At 36.1% G+C, this 17,480-nt stretch overlaps 1 protein-coding gene across 13 annotated transcripts in view; it reads left to right on the top strand.

Moving 5' to 3' along the window:
• The window catches only part of sick (sickie), a 161,563-nt gene that overhangs the window by 99,459 nt on the left and 44,624 nt on the right, over window positions 1-17,480 (top strand). For 5 of the 13 annotated variants that reach the window (XM_028318159.1, XM_028318160.1, XM_028318161.1 and 2 more), the window contains 11 exons: window positions 5,749-5,929; window positions 6,911-7,048; window positions 7,187-7,240; window positions 7,520-7,691; window positions 8,354-8,446; window positions 8,631-8,775; window positions 11,053-11,166; window positions 12,077-12,262; window positions 13,758-13,864; window positions 15,754-15,882; window positions 16,620-16,717. In XM_028318159.1, coding sequence (XP_028173960.1) covers window positions 5,749-5,929; window positions 6,911-7,048; window positions 7,187-7,240; window positions 7,520-7,691; window positions 8,354-8,446; window positions 8,631-8,775; window positions 11,053-11,166; window positions 12,077-12,262; window positions 13,758-13,864; window positions 15,754-15,882; window positions 16,620-16,717 — 1,417 coding nt within the window. The remainder of the gene's footprint in view (window positions 1-5,748; window positions 5,930-6,910; window positions 7,049-7,186; window positions 7,241-7,519; window positions 7,692-8,353; window positions 8,447-8,630; window positions 8,776-11,052; window positions 11,167-12,076; window positions 12,263-13,757; window positions 13,865-15,753; window positions 15,883-16,619; window positions 16,718-17,480) is intronic. The other 8 variants (XM_028318162.1, XM_028318172.1, XM_028318164.1 and 5 more) reach the window with 7 other exon arrangements.

The following is a 17,480-nucleotide window of genomic DNA, read 5'->3' as shown; positions in this document are numbered from 1 at the left end:
TGATCCGTGTAAGGTTATTGCTTCGGCATCTGCAGGGTTATGAGCAGGGGCGGATACCCTCAGCTCGCTGCGAATCATGATCCTCAATTTCAGCCGAATAGGTGATTTTATTAAAGATTCAAGTTGAATTCTGCCGAAATACCCGGCAGTGGAGAAGATTCCTCGTTATTTTCATACATCCCTTTTAGAACAATGCGTTTTCTTATAAGAAGATACGGCATCGATAGGTAGATAGTCCCTAGGTCCATAAAACACATAGTCAAGGGTAGTCAACGGTCGTTCCGATCGCTAGGAATTTATATTCACCACATTAAACTCTGTATTTAAATGGCAGTCAACCGACCGCGGCACGACGTGTGTTTACACTGTAGGCGCGACTTTTGGATTCGTGCCTCTCGAATTCTGCTGGGTGGCTTTGGGAATAATAAGAATATTAAATTATTCACATCCCTGTTGTGGCGTGCGATTGATGACGTCACAAACTGCGAGGGTTATGTTTCGTAAGTGAATCATGGCCTGTGTTAAAGTGGCCAGGCATTCTGGGCTATCGATCAATGCCCACCGATTGTTGATAGTAATTGGGACTATTAACGTATATTCCGGGCGGAATTAGTGTTCTAATTACTTTTAATGGGTAGGTGTATCGAGTGTTGCTGTTGCGAAATGAATGCTAGAGATGAGTGTTTAGTTTCTATTTCATATTGCGTAATTTGTATCTGATACAACAACAAAGCTCGTACCGAAACAACTGTTGGGCAATCAAACTTAGCAATTTTTAAGGGAGCAATAAACTGTACCCGTGGAACGGAACAATCGTGGAACTTTAAAAATACGAGCTATTTTGCAAACAAGTCTCATTGCGAAAGTTTGGGTTCGCGTTCGGATATTACTTGCGGAGTGCTGGGCCCCATTTGTATTGCTTCGTTGTAAGTAGTGACGTTTCGCGTTTATTTTTTTATTCTTCCGTAATTTCACTAGGGATTTCTTGAAAAATATTATTAAAACCCGTTATTGTAAGTTTATTAAATTTAGGTGAGCTCTCTAAGTTTTTTTTTTATTAGAATAAATCCTCAGTTAATTAATCATTAATTAAATATTAGGCGTGCGTGATCGCTGAAGTTATCCATCATTGGTTAACTTGACACTTGCCCTCTCACATTCCTGAAAAAACCCTCATTAGAAATTGCAGGTTTACTGAACTGGAAAATTATTCGTAGTTTCCTCGTTATATTATTTACTCGGGCTATTTTAGTTACCTTTTCGTGTATAATAAGTAGGCTTACAGCTTACCACCAGTTTGTAATTAGTACTTTGTGAAATAATGTAAATGCTTACTCTTACTTACCTACTCGTATTTGCTATGAAAAACAGTTTTAGACGTGTTCATTTTTGGGACTTGAGGTTAATCAATTTAACAATTTATTTTACGATCTCTTTGTCCAATGTCTCCAAACATTACCTACCTATATGTGCAAATGTGGACTTATTCAACTTCATCGAAATCTATCTGAAGATGACGAATAATATAAATGTATCTGCAGAAGAGACTATGTAATTGTGTATTCTCTTTAACTAGCCAATATTTATTATAGCCATACCTACCTATTTTGCTAGCTCTTTAATTAATAGATGAGTTTGTGACGCGACGTTCGACCGAAGCTCCGCTACTAGATAGCAAACAAAGTCTATTGAAACTGGCTGCGACCGCAGGATATCCGCTGGTTTGACGCGGTTAGTTTGCATCTAAATGTTTGCGAAGTTTAGCTATCGGCTCTTTGTTGGATTTCATTTTCAGCTGGGGATAGTTTGTGTACCTACTTAAATGTACTGGTGACTCGTTAATACTTTGGTCATCTAACTGAGAAGAGTAAATAAGATTAAGGTGGTAGAATGTGCTCCAAGACTGAGTTATGAATGTAAATTACATTATACGAAAAGATAGGAATATTTAACTAAAAACAGAGAACTTGCATATTGTAGGTAATTCAGAAATAATGTAATGTAGTGAAAATAACTGAGCATAGTTACTTACTACTTCATCATTTCAGCCATAGGACGTCCACTGCTGAACATAGGCCTCCCCCAATGCTTTCCATGTTGATCGATTGGTAGCGGGCTACTTACTACTTACTTGCAAGCTTTTGCTGGTAGAGCTTATTCCGTTCTTCTCTAATCATCGCCATCTCTTTGATGTGGCTCTCAACCTTGCCTCAATTCGGTTCATGCACGTCCCTCAAGGTTTTTCCCTGTTTCGTTTTGCCAACTCTTACTGTCATCTGTTGTAGATTGTTTACACAGTTTCTCCCAAGTGTCCTGACATTGATAGATATAACATATGGTTCTCACTTGTTCCGAATTTAATGGCAACTCAGACACAACAGAAATCCCCTATGACGTGAAAGACTGTAGTCGACGCATTCATCATTCTACAAAAATAATGGCTCGCCAGATAGTAGGTATAGACAGAATAATGGGAGGGCTGCTCAGTTCATAGATAATGAGATGGTAGGAGTCTGTTCCTTTCAGCGGATCCGTCATCATTAGCGAGCAGCTTCGGGCGACGAGTTTTCATTAAGACGCCAATGCTGCAATGTTTCAAATGACAAAACAGCCAGGGTGGGGGTGCAGATTAACGCGCCTTACGATTACAGTTCACGTATACACCTACCCGTAAAGATCCAGGTATTATCTGCCTCCGGTGAGCTTTAGAACGTATTACGAGTGTGTTGCTTGAGCAGAAAATAGGTACGCCGAGGAAATGCGTGTCACGCACGCGTCACCTGGCTTTATCACATTTACTTTTCGAAAGCATCTAATATTTGTACATTTATTTTAAAGGATAATATTATCATTTATTAATAAATTTTTCAGCAAATATTTTTAAAAACAAAATATAAGAAGATAAAGCTAAGTAGGTACACAACGAAGGTCCCTGCAGCAAATTCTTTACACTTCTTTTTAAATTCCATCTCGTCCGTATGCATTTATTCCGGCTCTTCGTATGTATCCGGTCACAAAATTGCACCAATAAAAGGAATGCTTGACAAATTGCTGCATCTCTTCGCTGCGATAAAGTAGGGCACTGCGGTAGCGCGATATTTGTTACCGCAAAGCTGGCTAGCCCACGAATGTAATCTGTAACAGTTTGCTTAACCTGCCTTTGCCTTCAAGATAGAAGAATAATTTCCCTGCCACCATTTCCCTGAAGGGTTGCGTTTCTTGTTCCCTGTAATTGTAGGCGCTCAACTTCAGTGGATAGAGGAAAACTTTAGTAAGAGTGGGAAAAGCTTTTATGTTTAGAAAACCGTTTTCATTACAGACCTTTAATTGAATAATACAAAATCCTACATAGAGGAATCTTCTATAGGGGCAATAGATACATGTATTTAAAAAAAAATAAGGAAGATGGAAAAAACAATTTAATTTACTGATAGATTTTAGTAAATCTTAACTTTCCGTTTGTAATCGTTAATAAAAGCAATATTGTGTTATCTCCAGAAGCTGAAATAAAGTGATATGTTTTGAACAAACGATCCTTTGATCGCTAACGAGTGCAATAAGAAATGATTGATGCCCATGAAAGCGTCCATTCTTTCACAGTGTTAACATTGTGTTTACAAAGCTTGCTCATAATTGTATCAGCATGGTTTCACTTGATGTAATTAGAACGCTCTGCTCCCTTTGTGCTGCCAAAACTCACTGGCTGTACTTATGTTTAGACGATGCAATCAACGCTCACACCAGCATTATGTGGAATTTTTACTAATTATTTCCCAGATTTGCACTGCTACTTACACCTATACCATGGTAATAAGATAGTATTAACCTTGCCTATACCCAGTCACAACCAGTGCAATGATACGTAATGGACAGTGGTAGTTCCAGAAATAACAATAAACCTAACGTATTTTCACTCTGAGGCTGTTTTAATGAAAATGCCATTAAAATATGAAGGATTTTTTGTTTTCCAGCTACATGTACCTACCTATTCATTATAAATGAACATAGGCACAGTCTCGAAGTGCATCCCTAATAGACGATAGTGCTTCTTCCAGACACTCATATCCCGTCTGATAGATTTAAAATAGTGCCGGTGCATCCGATATGCGAAGTAGGTCAGAGCGACATGTTGCTTGCCGGTGGAGCCCCTTTATATCAACTGACATCAATTGGACGGCTTTGTTCAGCCCGCCTGAGCCTTTAAGAGCACCCTGCGCCCTATCGGCTTTGATCACATTTTTACATCAACTAAATGTAGGTCTGAAATTCAGCTAGACTTTCTAACGTAGGGCATGTTGTATAGAAGGTATCAAGGTATAGGTATGTTAGATTGCAGTTAATAGGTATTCGCTACGCTGTTTGTACATACTGGTAGAGTCGTCGACAAAAAGTTATCAATTTACTTCAGCTATGATTGATTATGATCTTGAAGTAATAAAAACTTAATAAATATTAGTGAAATAGAATTAGTTCACATTTATCAACAATCTTAGAGACGGTTTGGGTACTAATTATGGTGAAATATGGACTGTCTAATAAATCTAAAGTCATAAAAAGCTGTTACATGTTAAAAACAATTTACACGCCGACATAAACATACTTTTCTATGAATAGACCTTCATCAACAGAGTGGTTTTTGAAACTGCCAAATCTCAAAGTGCCGAACCGTTAAAGTGCTTCTAATTCTATCCTGTGTCGGATTATGTAAAGAATCTACGAGCTTTACACGGCAAACAAAGTGGGGTCGAACGAGTCTCGGAAAATGTCTGCGTAATGAGTGGGCGTTTCAAGTGTTAACGCTCCTTCATAAAATGGCTGAAGAAAATGACGGCAAAGTGCGAATCGGGCTCGCAAAAGAAGGTTCTTTTTATATAATTTGAAATATTTTTTTATTTTCGAGGGGACTAATGCTCTCGTATCATGGTATACAGAATACCTCTTTTAGATTATTGTTTTTTCTTACACTTACAATTTGCGTTTATTATAATTTTCATGGCTAGATGTTACGTTTAATAACAAACATAGGCTTTTCTAATAGACCTAAAAATAGAAGCAACCACATTTTAATCGAGGCACATAAGGAACCTTAAGAAAATGACTAATGGAGCTGAGGAAACTTAATTAGAACGGCGCCAGAGGAAAATAATAAAGCGTTTAATTAAAAAGTGGCGCGATTAGCAAACATTTGCGACCATAAATAAAACTAAAACCTTAATCAGCTAAAAAGATCATCTTTCATGGTAAATGCGAGAAAATCCTGAAAACAAGATCCTTAACTAGTACCTAATTGGACTTTCTAACAGATTTTGAATAAATAATGTTGAATTAGTTAAATGTTAATCCATAATATGCTTTACTCACCCCTGCACACAATGTCCTTTCATTTCTTGGTAATGTCTTCACTGACTCATGGGGGATATTCCGCCCATGGGTTCTTTGTAAAAACTTCTATGGTTACGAAGAATGCGTACATAAAGTTGTTTTTTTTTTATAAAATAAACAGTGATGTTTGGAGTTATTTTTTTACCCACAACAAATAACTTTTCTCTACATACGAGTACATTTTGACAGTTTATGTATAACGGTCTATAGAATACCTAAATACTTAGGTGCTTTTTTACTCTCTTTATCTCAATTAATGTTCATGTGGGGTTACCTTTAGGAAATTAATCTTTCTTCAATCTACTCTACAATTAAACAGATAGGTAATTATAGTTTTGTAAATTTAACATGATATTAATATTTCAGACGTGGTGGAAGTCGCAATAGAGGCATGGAGGGCGGTAGCGGCGTGGTATACCGAGTAGTGGGTCGCACGCGCAGCAAGGCCGACTGCGGACAGCAGACGGAACGCCAGCCCCCGGCGCCTCGTCAGGACACCACCTGGAAGAAGTACACCGACTCGCCTGGGGTGGGGACTCCGCCATTGGTATTCATATTTCGTAGTAGTCAACCGATAGCAGAAGCGAGACATAATTAGCAGTTAAAAGAAATAAAATGTAGCAGCAGTTCAGCTCTACCCAATAATTAAGTGCGGTAAAATTACAGAAATACCTGCACTGACGATTGCGGGAATTTAACTGCACGTAAAAAGTTTACGAACTTTTAAGCTTTACGCTTACGTCAATGTGTTTAATAATTTTACTTGCTACGGAAAAGTTTTTGTTTACGCTGACGACGAAGTACCTATTTACTTAGGTTGCTTGTAGCAAATAAATTGGATTTGCTGTTTAATGTGTGAGTCCATTGGATTATACCTACTGACAACAAACAGTAATTTCAAGCATTCTGAGCAGTGGCGGCGTAGCATGGGTGGGTACCCGGGGCGATGATTAGGATCGACGACCCAGGATTTTGGGGTTACCTACCGATTCGAAGATTGAAAGACAATCACATCCCCCACCCCCCCGTATCATGACATAGACCGCAGATTTGCCATGCAGATATGCCAGTGAGTACTAATCTGCGCGACTTGTGTCACCCCCTGATGCTTGACACCCGGGGCGGACCGCCCCCACCGCCCCCCCCTTACGCCGCTACTGATTCTGAGCGCCTATAGAATCTGCCAATCTGTGCAGTACCTACTGCAGTGTGCAGAGAGCAGTATTTTGCCATTGGCTCCTAACTTAAATCCTATAAATAGCTTCTTTATGTAGATACTGGCTGGCGAACGCTCTCTACTTTGTTCATCTGTAGAAAAAAATACCTTTGAAATATTTTGAGTTAAGTAGTTTTAGTGTATAAGGGTTCGGGCAAACCAACGCGATCACTCCGCGATTAGCCGGCGTGCAGCGATGGCGACCAGACCTAAATGCATTGATCGCCATCGCTGCACGCCGGTCGATCGCGTGTGATCGCGTTGGTTTGGCCGAACCTTAATGGATAGTAAAGTAAACTCGGTGCATTCCAGAACCCCCCGACTCAAGCGCCGCCGAGCCCGTCCCACGGGCGCAAAGGTGAGCGCCGAACTGGTCATCATTCGCCACAACACCACAAACGGGAGAAGCTGACAGCTGCCCAGCAGTTGGGCATCGCGCCACATCCTCAGGTAAAAAACCCATAGAATACCTACGATTTGCCTTGTTAGTAGTTAAGTTAATACTTAAATTAATAACTGAATAAAAAAATACTTACGCAAGGATGTGGTTTTGTGCCTAAAACGTTATTCTGTGTTTCATATTCACAGTATCCTGCTGCTAATACTTCTAGTCAACATTCATCCAGGAGTGGTGGACCACAGGTAACATTGATAAAACTTTCTATAACTACCTACTTAGGTAATTAAAAGTTACATATTTATCAAATCAAAAGTACCTACAACTACATTACCTAATTTACCTATTACTTCATGGGAAAACTAACTTAAACTAGATGTTACTAAATTCAGTAAGTAATTATTAATTGTAAACATTTTCACTCTCAAATAAATTAGCTTAAAACGAACAGGTAGGTACTTAATAAAAGCAGCGTGCATCGACTTAACTAGTTAAGTTCTTACTTACTTTGAAACTTGTTTCAGCTTCAATCCCCGAGTGGTGCATCTTCCAGGCCGTCTAGTGTGTCAAGCGGTGGAAATGGTAGCAGCTGCTCAAATAAGGCAAAAGTTCCTCAAAACTTTGGCTACGTAAAGAGACAAAACGGTGTTCAACAACCAGCTCCTCAATCAAACGGCCCTCCTCAACATGGACATGGTAAGAATAATATTACCAAACATGGAAATAAATCTCTTGTTATTCTGCTTTTATTAACTTTTAAACACGTTCAAAAGTTCAATCGATGAAAAAAAGTTTTGTTGATTCCCGCCATAAAGTTAATGTCAATCAATTGTTTTTTTTAATTATGACAACCAACAGAGAGTGTAATGTTAATATGACAGTAAAAAGCTTTCATCAACGCCATCTGGTTTTTTATTAGTTCCGAATTGTATTTCTTATGACCACAAATAAACTGCGGTGAAAAGTCGTTAAATGATCTCTCCTGCTATCAAATGTTTTGTGTCCAATACACGTCCAATTTATTTACGCTGAGTTCAATTATAACAAAATGTTTTTATTAAAAAAAGATGCATTCAAAAAGTTATCGACTAAGAATCACACAAAACATTAAAGCAATAAAAATCGTAATGTTTAGTTTTACTAGTAATTAACTAGTAATTAATAATACTCATAGATGGCGCTAAATTACCTATTTAAGTTGACACTCTCTGTCAAGCGGTGTTGTCAGCTGTCATTCTAGTGTCAAAAGTGTCAAACATATTGCTTGTTTTTACGTTTTTAAACCGCGAAGCTTTTGTTTGTTTTTAATTGCTGCTGCAATTAATTAAAATGCAATCAAGTAAATCTCTTGGTTTCAGGCGGAAGAACTGCTCAAGTATCAGCGGTGCCAAGGACAAAGGTCAAGGTATCAGGCGGTACGCAAACTTGCACACAGGATCTTCAAATACACAGTAAGTATTTAGTTGCTAAAAGTTAGTCTTAATTAGATGCTAAAAATTTGGTTGTTATTAGTAGTAACTTAAGAATTTTACTACCTATTTCGTAGCTGTTAAGTAGCTTAAATTACCAAATTTGAAATTGGACCCATCGTAAGGTATTTCTTTAAATATTGACCTAAAAATTTTGCTCGCACAGAAAATGGGATCGGTCCAAAATCCTACTCCTTGGGCGGAACTGCAGCAGCACAACTATCAGCGTCAGTCCGAGAGAGGCTCCTCGGCTCACAATCACTACCCAAACCAGGCACCCATGAGTTTGCTGCGTTGTTCCATCATCACAGGTAACTAAATAAGTTATTCCCCATTGGCAGAAACACTATTAATGTTTCTAAATCCTTATTATCAATTAATCACTACTGATCTTATTTATGATATTATAAAATAAATGTGAAAGTTTGTGTCCTGTCCTGTGTGGAAGGATCTTTCAATATTATACTAAGTTAGATTAAATTTAGTATAGCCTGACCAGGAACATAAAAACCCTCGCCATGTTGCGGAAAACTAATGGTACTAATTTCTTTTAATGGCAACAGTTACTGAAAACTTCATTAACATGTCACCTTGCATGTCAGTCTATTGCTGTCAAAGTGTAAACAAACTTTATTTTAAATGTGTGCAATTGATTTTGTGAATTAAATTGCTAAAATATTTTTATAGTCGTGAAAGAAAAGTGGTTCACAATGTGTTAATGTATTTGTCGAAGAGAAATACCAAGGGTTCGGACAATATTTTCATTGAATAATGTTTCCGACAAAGGTTGTCAAATTGACTGACATGTTTATCGTATAGTACAGTCTACTATGAAAATTAGCTGTAGTTTGTTTCAACTACCTATTTTAAAGTTTTTTGTCACTTTCTCAGTTTTGAATTTTATGGAATTGGGAAAGAAGTACCGAGTTTGAAGCGTTCATGAGCAGACATTGCAGTTGAATATTCAAGTTCTGAATTTGATTATTGATGTATAATAAAATAAATCCTACTAGCTCGATTGATGGTTTCATTTAATTTATTTAAACCAGGTTACCTTTATTAATATTTTTTCGTTAATTTATGAAAATATCAAATTAGCCCGTAATCCTGAATCCTGATACATAAATTTAGCCTATTAATTTAACACAGGTACGACTGTACTCAGTGTTGCACTATCAAATGCAATTGAAGCGCCTCTATGCCAGGGTTTTTATGTTCCTGGTCAGGCTATAAAGATAAGAATAATTTTGAGACCTAAAGAAAAGTGGAGAGTTTATCCAGTTTCTGGATTGAGGACAAATCAAAATATTATAGTTAATTAATTTAGAAAAATAGATTGACAAGTTAAATTATTTTTGTTTAAAGCAGTCATAAATATATTTAGCGGTAGACATAAATCACAGTTTAATCATAATTAATTACTTAATATTTTTTCAATTAGGTATACATTAGAAATCTTGCTTATTAGATTTTTTTTTATTTATAATAAGTTGAAAATAGCAAATATTTTTAAACAAAAGCCTACTTATCACCTTTTATCAACCAATTTTATTTTAATATTAAATCTATTTTGAAGTTATTGTTTATGTAATCAAATAGAATAAGCTCACGAAATATGCAGGGAATATTGGATAGACTGAGTTAATCATTCTCAACAAATTATCCTGCAGACAGTAACAATAAACTGTTTGGGTAATTTACTCTGTGATCAAGCTTCATGAAAGAGCGAGATGACTATTTGTTTCGTTTGCAGACAATAGAGTAACTGGTAGTCTTGAAGCCATTGTACAGAGTGGGACTGAGTATTATACTTAACAAGCATTTAATGTGTACATTTAACATTTTTTGGTATTCAGTAAGAAATGCTTTAAAAAATGCTTTTTTAAATAAAATATGAAACAATATTTTAAAGTAAAAATGCTACATAATAGTTTAAAATATAATATGAAACAACAACTATATTTTATGTGTTTGAATTGATTAACAAAATAATTAATTTTCTGTTTAAATTAATGAAGTAGGTAAGTAAATTAAACATTAATAATTGATGCATTTTAAAAATTCAGGAAAAATATTAACATTTTTTTACAATACTAGCTAAATACGCCTCTGTATTTGTGAGTAATCATCAATTAGTGAAAAGTACTCTGTACAAATACTTTGCGTTGTAGACATTCAATGAGTGATACAACTATGTGTTGTGTTTTGTGTGTAAAGCATTCTTTTGGAATTCACAATGGCCCATTATAGGTAATTTACAATAGCATAAACTTTATTTAAGACACACTTTACTACTGCTTTCAATATAACAGTTGTTTTAAATTGTTGGAGTGTGATAGAATCAACTTTGTGTCATTTTAAAGAGTACCGATTTTGCTCAAATTCATATGTTTGATACTCCAGTAACATGTTGTGTAAATAATGCCAGTCCTTATCTAATTCAATGTTTATTGATCCGAATTTATCTATGAAGATGTCATGGGAATATTTAACTCAGTCTTTTTCTGCTTTCGGTACGGTAAAGCATTTTTATAGGTTTGGTTAAAGCCATAAAAGTACGTGCTAATAGTTTTATATCATTTTTACAGAGTTACTCAAAGAGGAGGGATCAAGATTAGTGACGGGAGTCTCTCTGACACTCAAACGTATTCGGAAGTGAAGTCTGACTACGGAATACCTTACGCGCCTTGGCTAAGACACAGGTAAATTAAAAATACGAATTAAAGAGTTGTTATAGCATTCTTTTGTTTTCTAACTGGCCAGGAAAGTTTGACATAAAAAAAAGTGTAATATTGTGAAACTTGCATGTAAACTTTTTTGGCTAGAATGTTTTGGTCTAAAAGAAACAGTTTTTGTTTTCCATGTTCTTTTTTTGAACTTTGGAACTTTTAAACTAAATGTAATTCAACTGTTTCATTCAGACATTTTGTTCTGTACAGTGATTTTGTCTCAGCATTGTTTTCATGTTCAATCATCCATGAAGTCCTATCATTTTCTATATGCCCTTACCGTGCATTTGTGTGTCATGTTGTTTAATTAACTGAATCTTGTTAACAATCTGTAACAGTACTTTTTCATCACTTGCTTGTTTTGTCCTGTTTCCAATGTGGCCAGTTGTAGCAGTGTAGAAATAACTGGAAGAATTACCTTATGAAAGAGAACGAATTTTATAAAGAATTTTAAGAGAATAGAGAACCAATAATAAGAATGAAGTGATATTTTTTGCGAGACAAGGTTGTGGTCAGATTTGTTTACCAAACCCTGTTTTGTCTTTATTCTTGTTTAAGATATAATGTGAGAAAAAGAATAAGAGATTTACATTAAAAAAATATAATTGCGCTAAATATATCTGTGCCTTTTTGCCATAAAAGTTTAATAAAGTTCAGTATCTACACTTTTGTAGTCGATACTGTGTCAAACTGACTGAATCTCTGGCAGCACCAGCCGATATTTTGTCCCGAAGTGATGGTAGGCTAGCTATATTTCTGACGTGTGCAAGTGCCCTGGAAAGGGCCTACATACTTATAAAGATCTTGATTTTATTTGATATGTTTTTAATTGATTAGTTCCAACTGGCCAGCATGCCCCTTCATCACTTATCCCCCATTTCAGCAACACATACTCGGCGAGCGGGCGCCTCTCCGAAGGCGAGTCGATGGAGTCGCTCACGTCGCTCCATGCGCAGGCGCACAACCACACCTCCCCTAACTCACACCACCGCAGCTCACTCACACACAATAAGCTCATCATGCACCGCGACGCTCAGGGCTCCAGGCTTAACAGGAGCAACAGTATTAGGTAGGTCACGCAAATTAAATTGATACTATACAGGGTTAGCTTAAAACAGTTGAACATTTTTAAGGAATTATTCTACTCGTGATTATGATTTTTACTGAGTTCAAAAACTGTTGCTAAGTTTTCACGAGGGGTTCATTTCACTGTGATCTTTTAATGTGCTATCCTGTTGTACCTCATAGAGAGCCACGTGTACGTAGTGATATACTAAGGGTTCTATGGTGACACCCTGTAATACCTAGAAAAAATCTGCTGTTCTATTTTGGTTGATTAAGAATGTTGATATTTTTCTCGCTTTCGACTTTCATTCGATCCCTTAGTAAAAGTTGGTCATAATCATCAATAGAACTCTTCCTAAACATTTGGATATTGTTTTATAATCCTGTATAAATATTTAAATACCAGTCACCACTGGTGACACTTTACATGTGTGTGAGTTAAACAATTTGATATATTAGAGTTGCTTACTTTCATATCCAATAATTATCCATTCAACCAATTTATAGTTTATTGAATGACTTTTCAATTGCATAAATAATTGGGTGTTGAGTAATTAAAGTAAAAAATACAAAATTGTTATTAGTGAGGTTGTGACGTAAGGTTATTTAATATTTTATTATGTTTATTTGAGTCTCACGCTTTTAGCAACCTACACAGTTGATGTTTTTACTAAACTTTCTACTAAATTTTCAACTATCGATGTTTATAATGGATGCGCCGCGCTTTTACTTAATCATCCATTTGTATCATTCATATCCTCTGTGTTTCATTCACGTCATTAACACCAATTTGGCTGTTCTTAAATTATTGATAAAATAATGTAAAATAGTTTTTAAAACCATGAAAATAAATTACATTTTTAGCTACCTCAGAGATAGGACATTCCCAAGGTATGCCACAAGGTTGAAGTTTGTTCATGTTTTGGCTTCCAGGTGGCACGCTTCTCTTCAACATACATAATATGCATGATTTGAACGTGGCACGGCTTACTCTATTTATAATTTCAACATTATTAGGCTACACGTCCATTTAGCGATTTTGTTCTTTATCATCATTATCAAGTATGGTATAAAGTGTAGCTTGAAGGCACTTATGAATAAAAAAGCGCAAAATAGCTAATAATGTACATTATCATCGTGATTACAATCATTATTTACGCGTTTTTTTGTCAGCATTGATTTCACTGTCGCACCTGCCACATTATGAACGTGTCAACGTGTTATTATTTTTGTCACATGTATCGTTAAGCTAATTATTATTTCGAGTTAATTTCATAGGCTTGAGTCCGTAAGTCTGCTATTTGTATCACTGTGCCATGTCGTGTTACGTTATGTACGCTCAACATACCTACCTATTTGTGTTAAACTCTGTCAGTTTGTAATATAAAAAATATCTTTACAAAATTTACATACATTGACACAAAATATCACTAAATTACATTGAAACTGACAAGGTTTAAGCCTTAATTTGAACGGAACTAAAGAAAATCTGGTTTCAGGTCGACTAAATCTGAGAAACTGTACCCATCGATGCTGCAGCGATCATCGGAGAGCGATTACGAGCCTTACTATTGCTTACCAGTGCAATATGGACCTGGAGGACAAGGTAATTATGGCCTTTTATTTATGGTGTTTGATGCATCTCCTCTCATACCTACACCTAATATTGAAAAATATATTAAGACCTTGGCATATGGTAAGATTGGTAAGCCCAATCTCTTTTAAACCAGCTAGTGAGAGATTTAAAACTCCAATATCAAATCCTTCGATTACTTATACCAACTGCCCTATAGAACTGTCCTTTGAAATCCTATACATAATCCTACCTTCAAAAAAAGTCTTATACATTTGCCACCTATTGCATGTGTACCTTAGGAAATCGAATATATCAGTCTAATTAAGCGATGTTTGTGATGTCGAGACAATTAGCAAGTCGTACTACCGTGCGCTCTCGGTCAAGAAAAAGAACTCTTAGTAACAGCCCTAGACAGTCCAATCCAAAAAATAATCTTCAACATCGAAAGATCAATATTATGTTGGTATCTTAGATAATTGCGTATCAAATAGATATGCCTAATAAGTACTACATAATTATTTTCTACTAGCTGACCCGGCGAACTTTGTTCCGCCTTAATGGCAATAAATAAGCAGACTTTTTTTTAATTTCGAACGGGATAAAAAGTATCCTATGTCCTTCCCCTGGCTCTAAACTACCTCCCTGACAATTTTCAGCTAAATCGGTTCAGCCATTCTTGAGTTATAAGCGAAGTAACTAACACGACTTTCTTTTATATATATAGATTCTAGAGAGCTCTCTACTGTTAAAATTACACTGGTCAACAAAAAATCAAAATGAAAATGGTGCCGAGATTCTGTTGATAGTTTATTATTAGGTGTGTGTTAGTAATAATAAAAATATTTTTCTTTTTTTTTTCCTACGTGTAGTTTCGGATCTACCCTCAGTTCTAAAATTTAGCTTTATTCGGTACTTTGGTTGCACAGTTTGTAGTGTTATGGGTACATTTTTATAAATGCATTTATTTTGATATCATGTCTACATTGCCAAGAAGTTGTCTCAATAATCAGAATGTATTTATGTTACATTTGTGGTGTGTACACAGTTAAAAAGTTCAAAAATTCAGGCAATATTTCATTAAAAGTGCTTATTTTTCTTACTTTAAGTCGGAAATTGTGGTTGTATTTAAGCCGTGGATACCCAAAATTGTTTGTATAATCTGCTGTGAACACTTAAGGCAATGTTACAATGGTCAAAGAAGCCGAACATGAAGTTCAGAGTGGAGAAAGTGAGGAAAGAACAAAAAAAAAATCCTAGTTTGAGCATATTTTTTTTTTAATTAAATTATTAAGTAATTTTTAATGGTCCATAAATAACAATATTAATAAAAGATACTGATTTCTTAAGTTCGATGGACTATTTGGAACGATTTGCATAGATTTTGTTATTGAAATTACAATTTTTTTTTTCGGAAATCTCTAGTCCAGTAACTACTCTGAAATTGTGAGACATGCCTTAAAAACTCAGGATGTCATAATTTTCATCAAAGAGCACTACCTCCACAGTCATCTTGACCAATTCCCAGAGAATCTTGGGTCACTATAGCATGCTATAGCTAAGAATAGGGAGAGCGATGCTATCAAGACCTAAAAACCATTGGAAGAGAGGTACCAAGGCAAATGGGATCGGTATATGATGGCTGATTACTGCTGGAGGATGTAACGTGATAGTTCCATTACACCTCATTCACAAAAGTCGTGGAAAATAAAGTTTTTAAGCATTTCAAAATATTATAAACGCTGATTTTGGTGAAATTTTGTATTTTTCTATACACGTCAAAATCTAGAAAACCACACGTAGGAAATCGAAAAATTTGCTACTAAAGCAACCAGCATAAGGTCCTCAATCAAAAAATATATACAGTTCCTTGGCACCAAAACCACTGTTGACCAGTGTTATATGAACCAATATTTTCCTAGGTCTTAACTACGGCGTCTCAGAGCCGCCGTCGCCCTCCCCGCGTTCTGCCCTAAGTCCCACGCACCAGCCCGGAAACGTTCTACACACACCCAGGCATTCCCATCACTACCCCAAGAAGAATGACGACGGTTTGTACTTATTACGTATTTGGTTGTAAGTTTAGATTTAATTTCAGCCAGTGAAATGATAGTAACACTTTTTTATCTTTCTTATTGGCCAACTATAAACTGCACGTTGATGTTTCTTTGGATTGTTCATTATTATTACCATCATCGAATGGGACAAACTTGACCTTCATTGGTGGGTTTTTATGGCGGTCAAGCTGTAGATCCTGGCTACACAGGAGTTGCAGTGGTGGGAACGAGAGGTGGGAATAGTCCCGTTTACCATCATCGAATGACTTTAATGCCTCCGTGCCATCGGTAGAATACCGGTGGTTCTTTTTAACCGATATTCCTAAAATTGTGTCCGCTCTGCAGGATACCTAGCAGTCTAGACAGAGTTAAACGATACAACTAGATATAAATGAAGCACGTTAATTTAAGCAGATGGCGCCACTGGCACAAACAGTAATCAATAACCTAGAAAAACGTATCAAATTAAACACATCACTAATGAATTATGTTGAGGTACAGTGACAGCATATCATTCATTTAATGTTAATTAAAAATAATAATATTAAAATATAAATAGCATCTATTAATATAACTACATAAGATCAAAGATGCCCAAAGTCATACCATACTCAAATTATCCTAATTTCTACAATTTCAATCACTGACATACTTAGCTGTCAAAAAGTTTGCGCTAGTGCTACGCTCTAACAGCAGAACATTGCACTAACACATCCTTCAATCCTGAACAGTGCACGGATCCACCGCATCCCTGGTGTCGACTGCATCCTCGCTCGCCGCCGGCGCAGGTTCTGAAGAGAGGCAGGCGCACGAGGTACGCACAAACGCAGTAAGGAACTTTTTCATTCATTTTCATACTTAGTTCATACATTTTCATACTTACTTCATTCATTTTCATACTTAGGATGGTTTTATAGTCGTACGTAAGCCTGGACGGGAGAATACTAGATTGGTAGCTGTTGGTATTATGTCATTTTTTCTGTGATGAGCTTTGAGATTTTTTTTACTTTGTGGGTGGAGATTTTTGATTCTAAGAGTTAACGCGTTTTAACTGCGTGAGCTGTTCGATTATAAAACCACACTGAACCATATTTTTTACTGACATATTTTATTTATTTCTTGATCATTTTCATTAAGTACTAGTTTACTCTATGATGTTGATTTGAGATTTTTTTTAAATAAGCCCATGCTTTGGAAATGGAAATTCTTGGGAGAGGCCTCTGTCCAGCAGTGGACGTCATTAGCTGAAACAAACGCTTGAATAGGTTTTGGATTCATGTTGCTAGTTGTTTTTACTCGTAATTTGCTGCTGTGGTAACATACAAAAACTAGCAATTAACTCAAACTAGGTCGTGTAGATAAAATGTAATGGACTATTGAAAAATATGGAAAGATGCATCCATTATACGATATGTTAGAGATAATGGAAACATAGAATCGGGTCTGATTTTTTTATAGTGCCATTTAAAAATCGGAAACAAATAATGGTTTAATTTAATCAATTGACTCAATGCGTGCATGTGGGTCATTAACATGTAAATGGAAAATATTGCGCAAGGTGCCGCAGTAAAATAAAGCTCGATTACTCAACA

Source organism: Ostrinia furnacalis, unplaced genomic scaffold (assembly GCF_004193835.3).
Source record: "Ostrinia furnacalis isolate ACB-3 unplaced genomic scaffold, ASM419383v2 OfSCF6691, whole genome shotgun sequence".
Taxonomy (NCBI): Eukaryota; Metazoa; Arthropoda; class Insecta; order Lepidoptera; family Crambidae; genus Ostrinia; species Ostrinia furnacalis.
The sequence above is the reverse complement of the archived record's forward strand: the minus strand, read 5'-3'. Positions and strand labels throughout refer to the sequence as shown.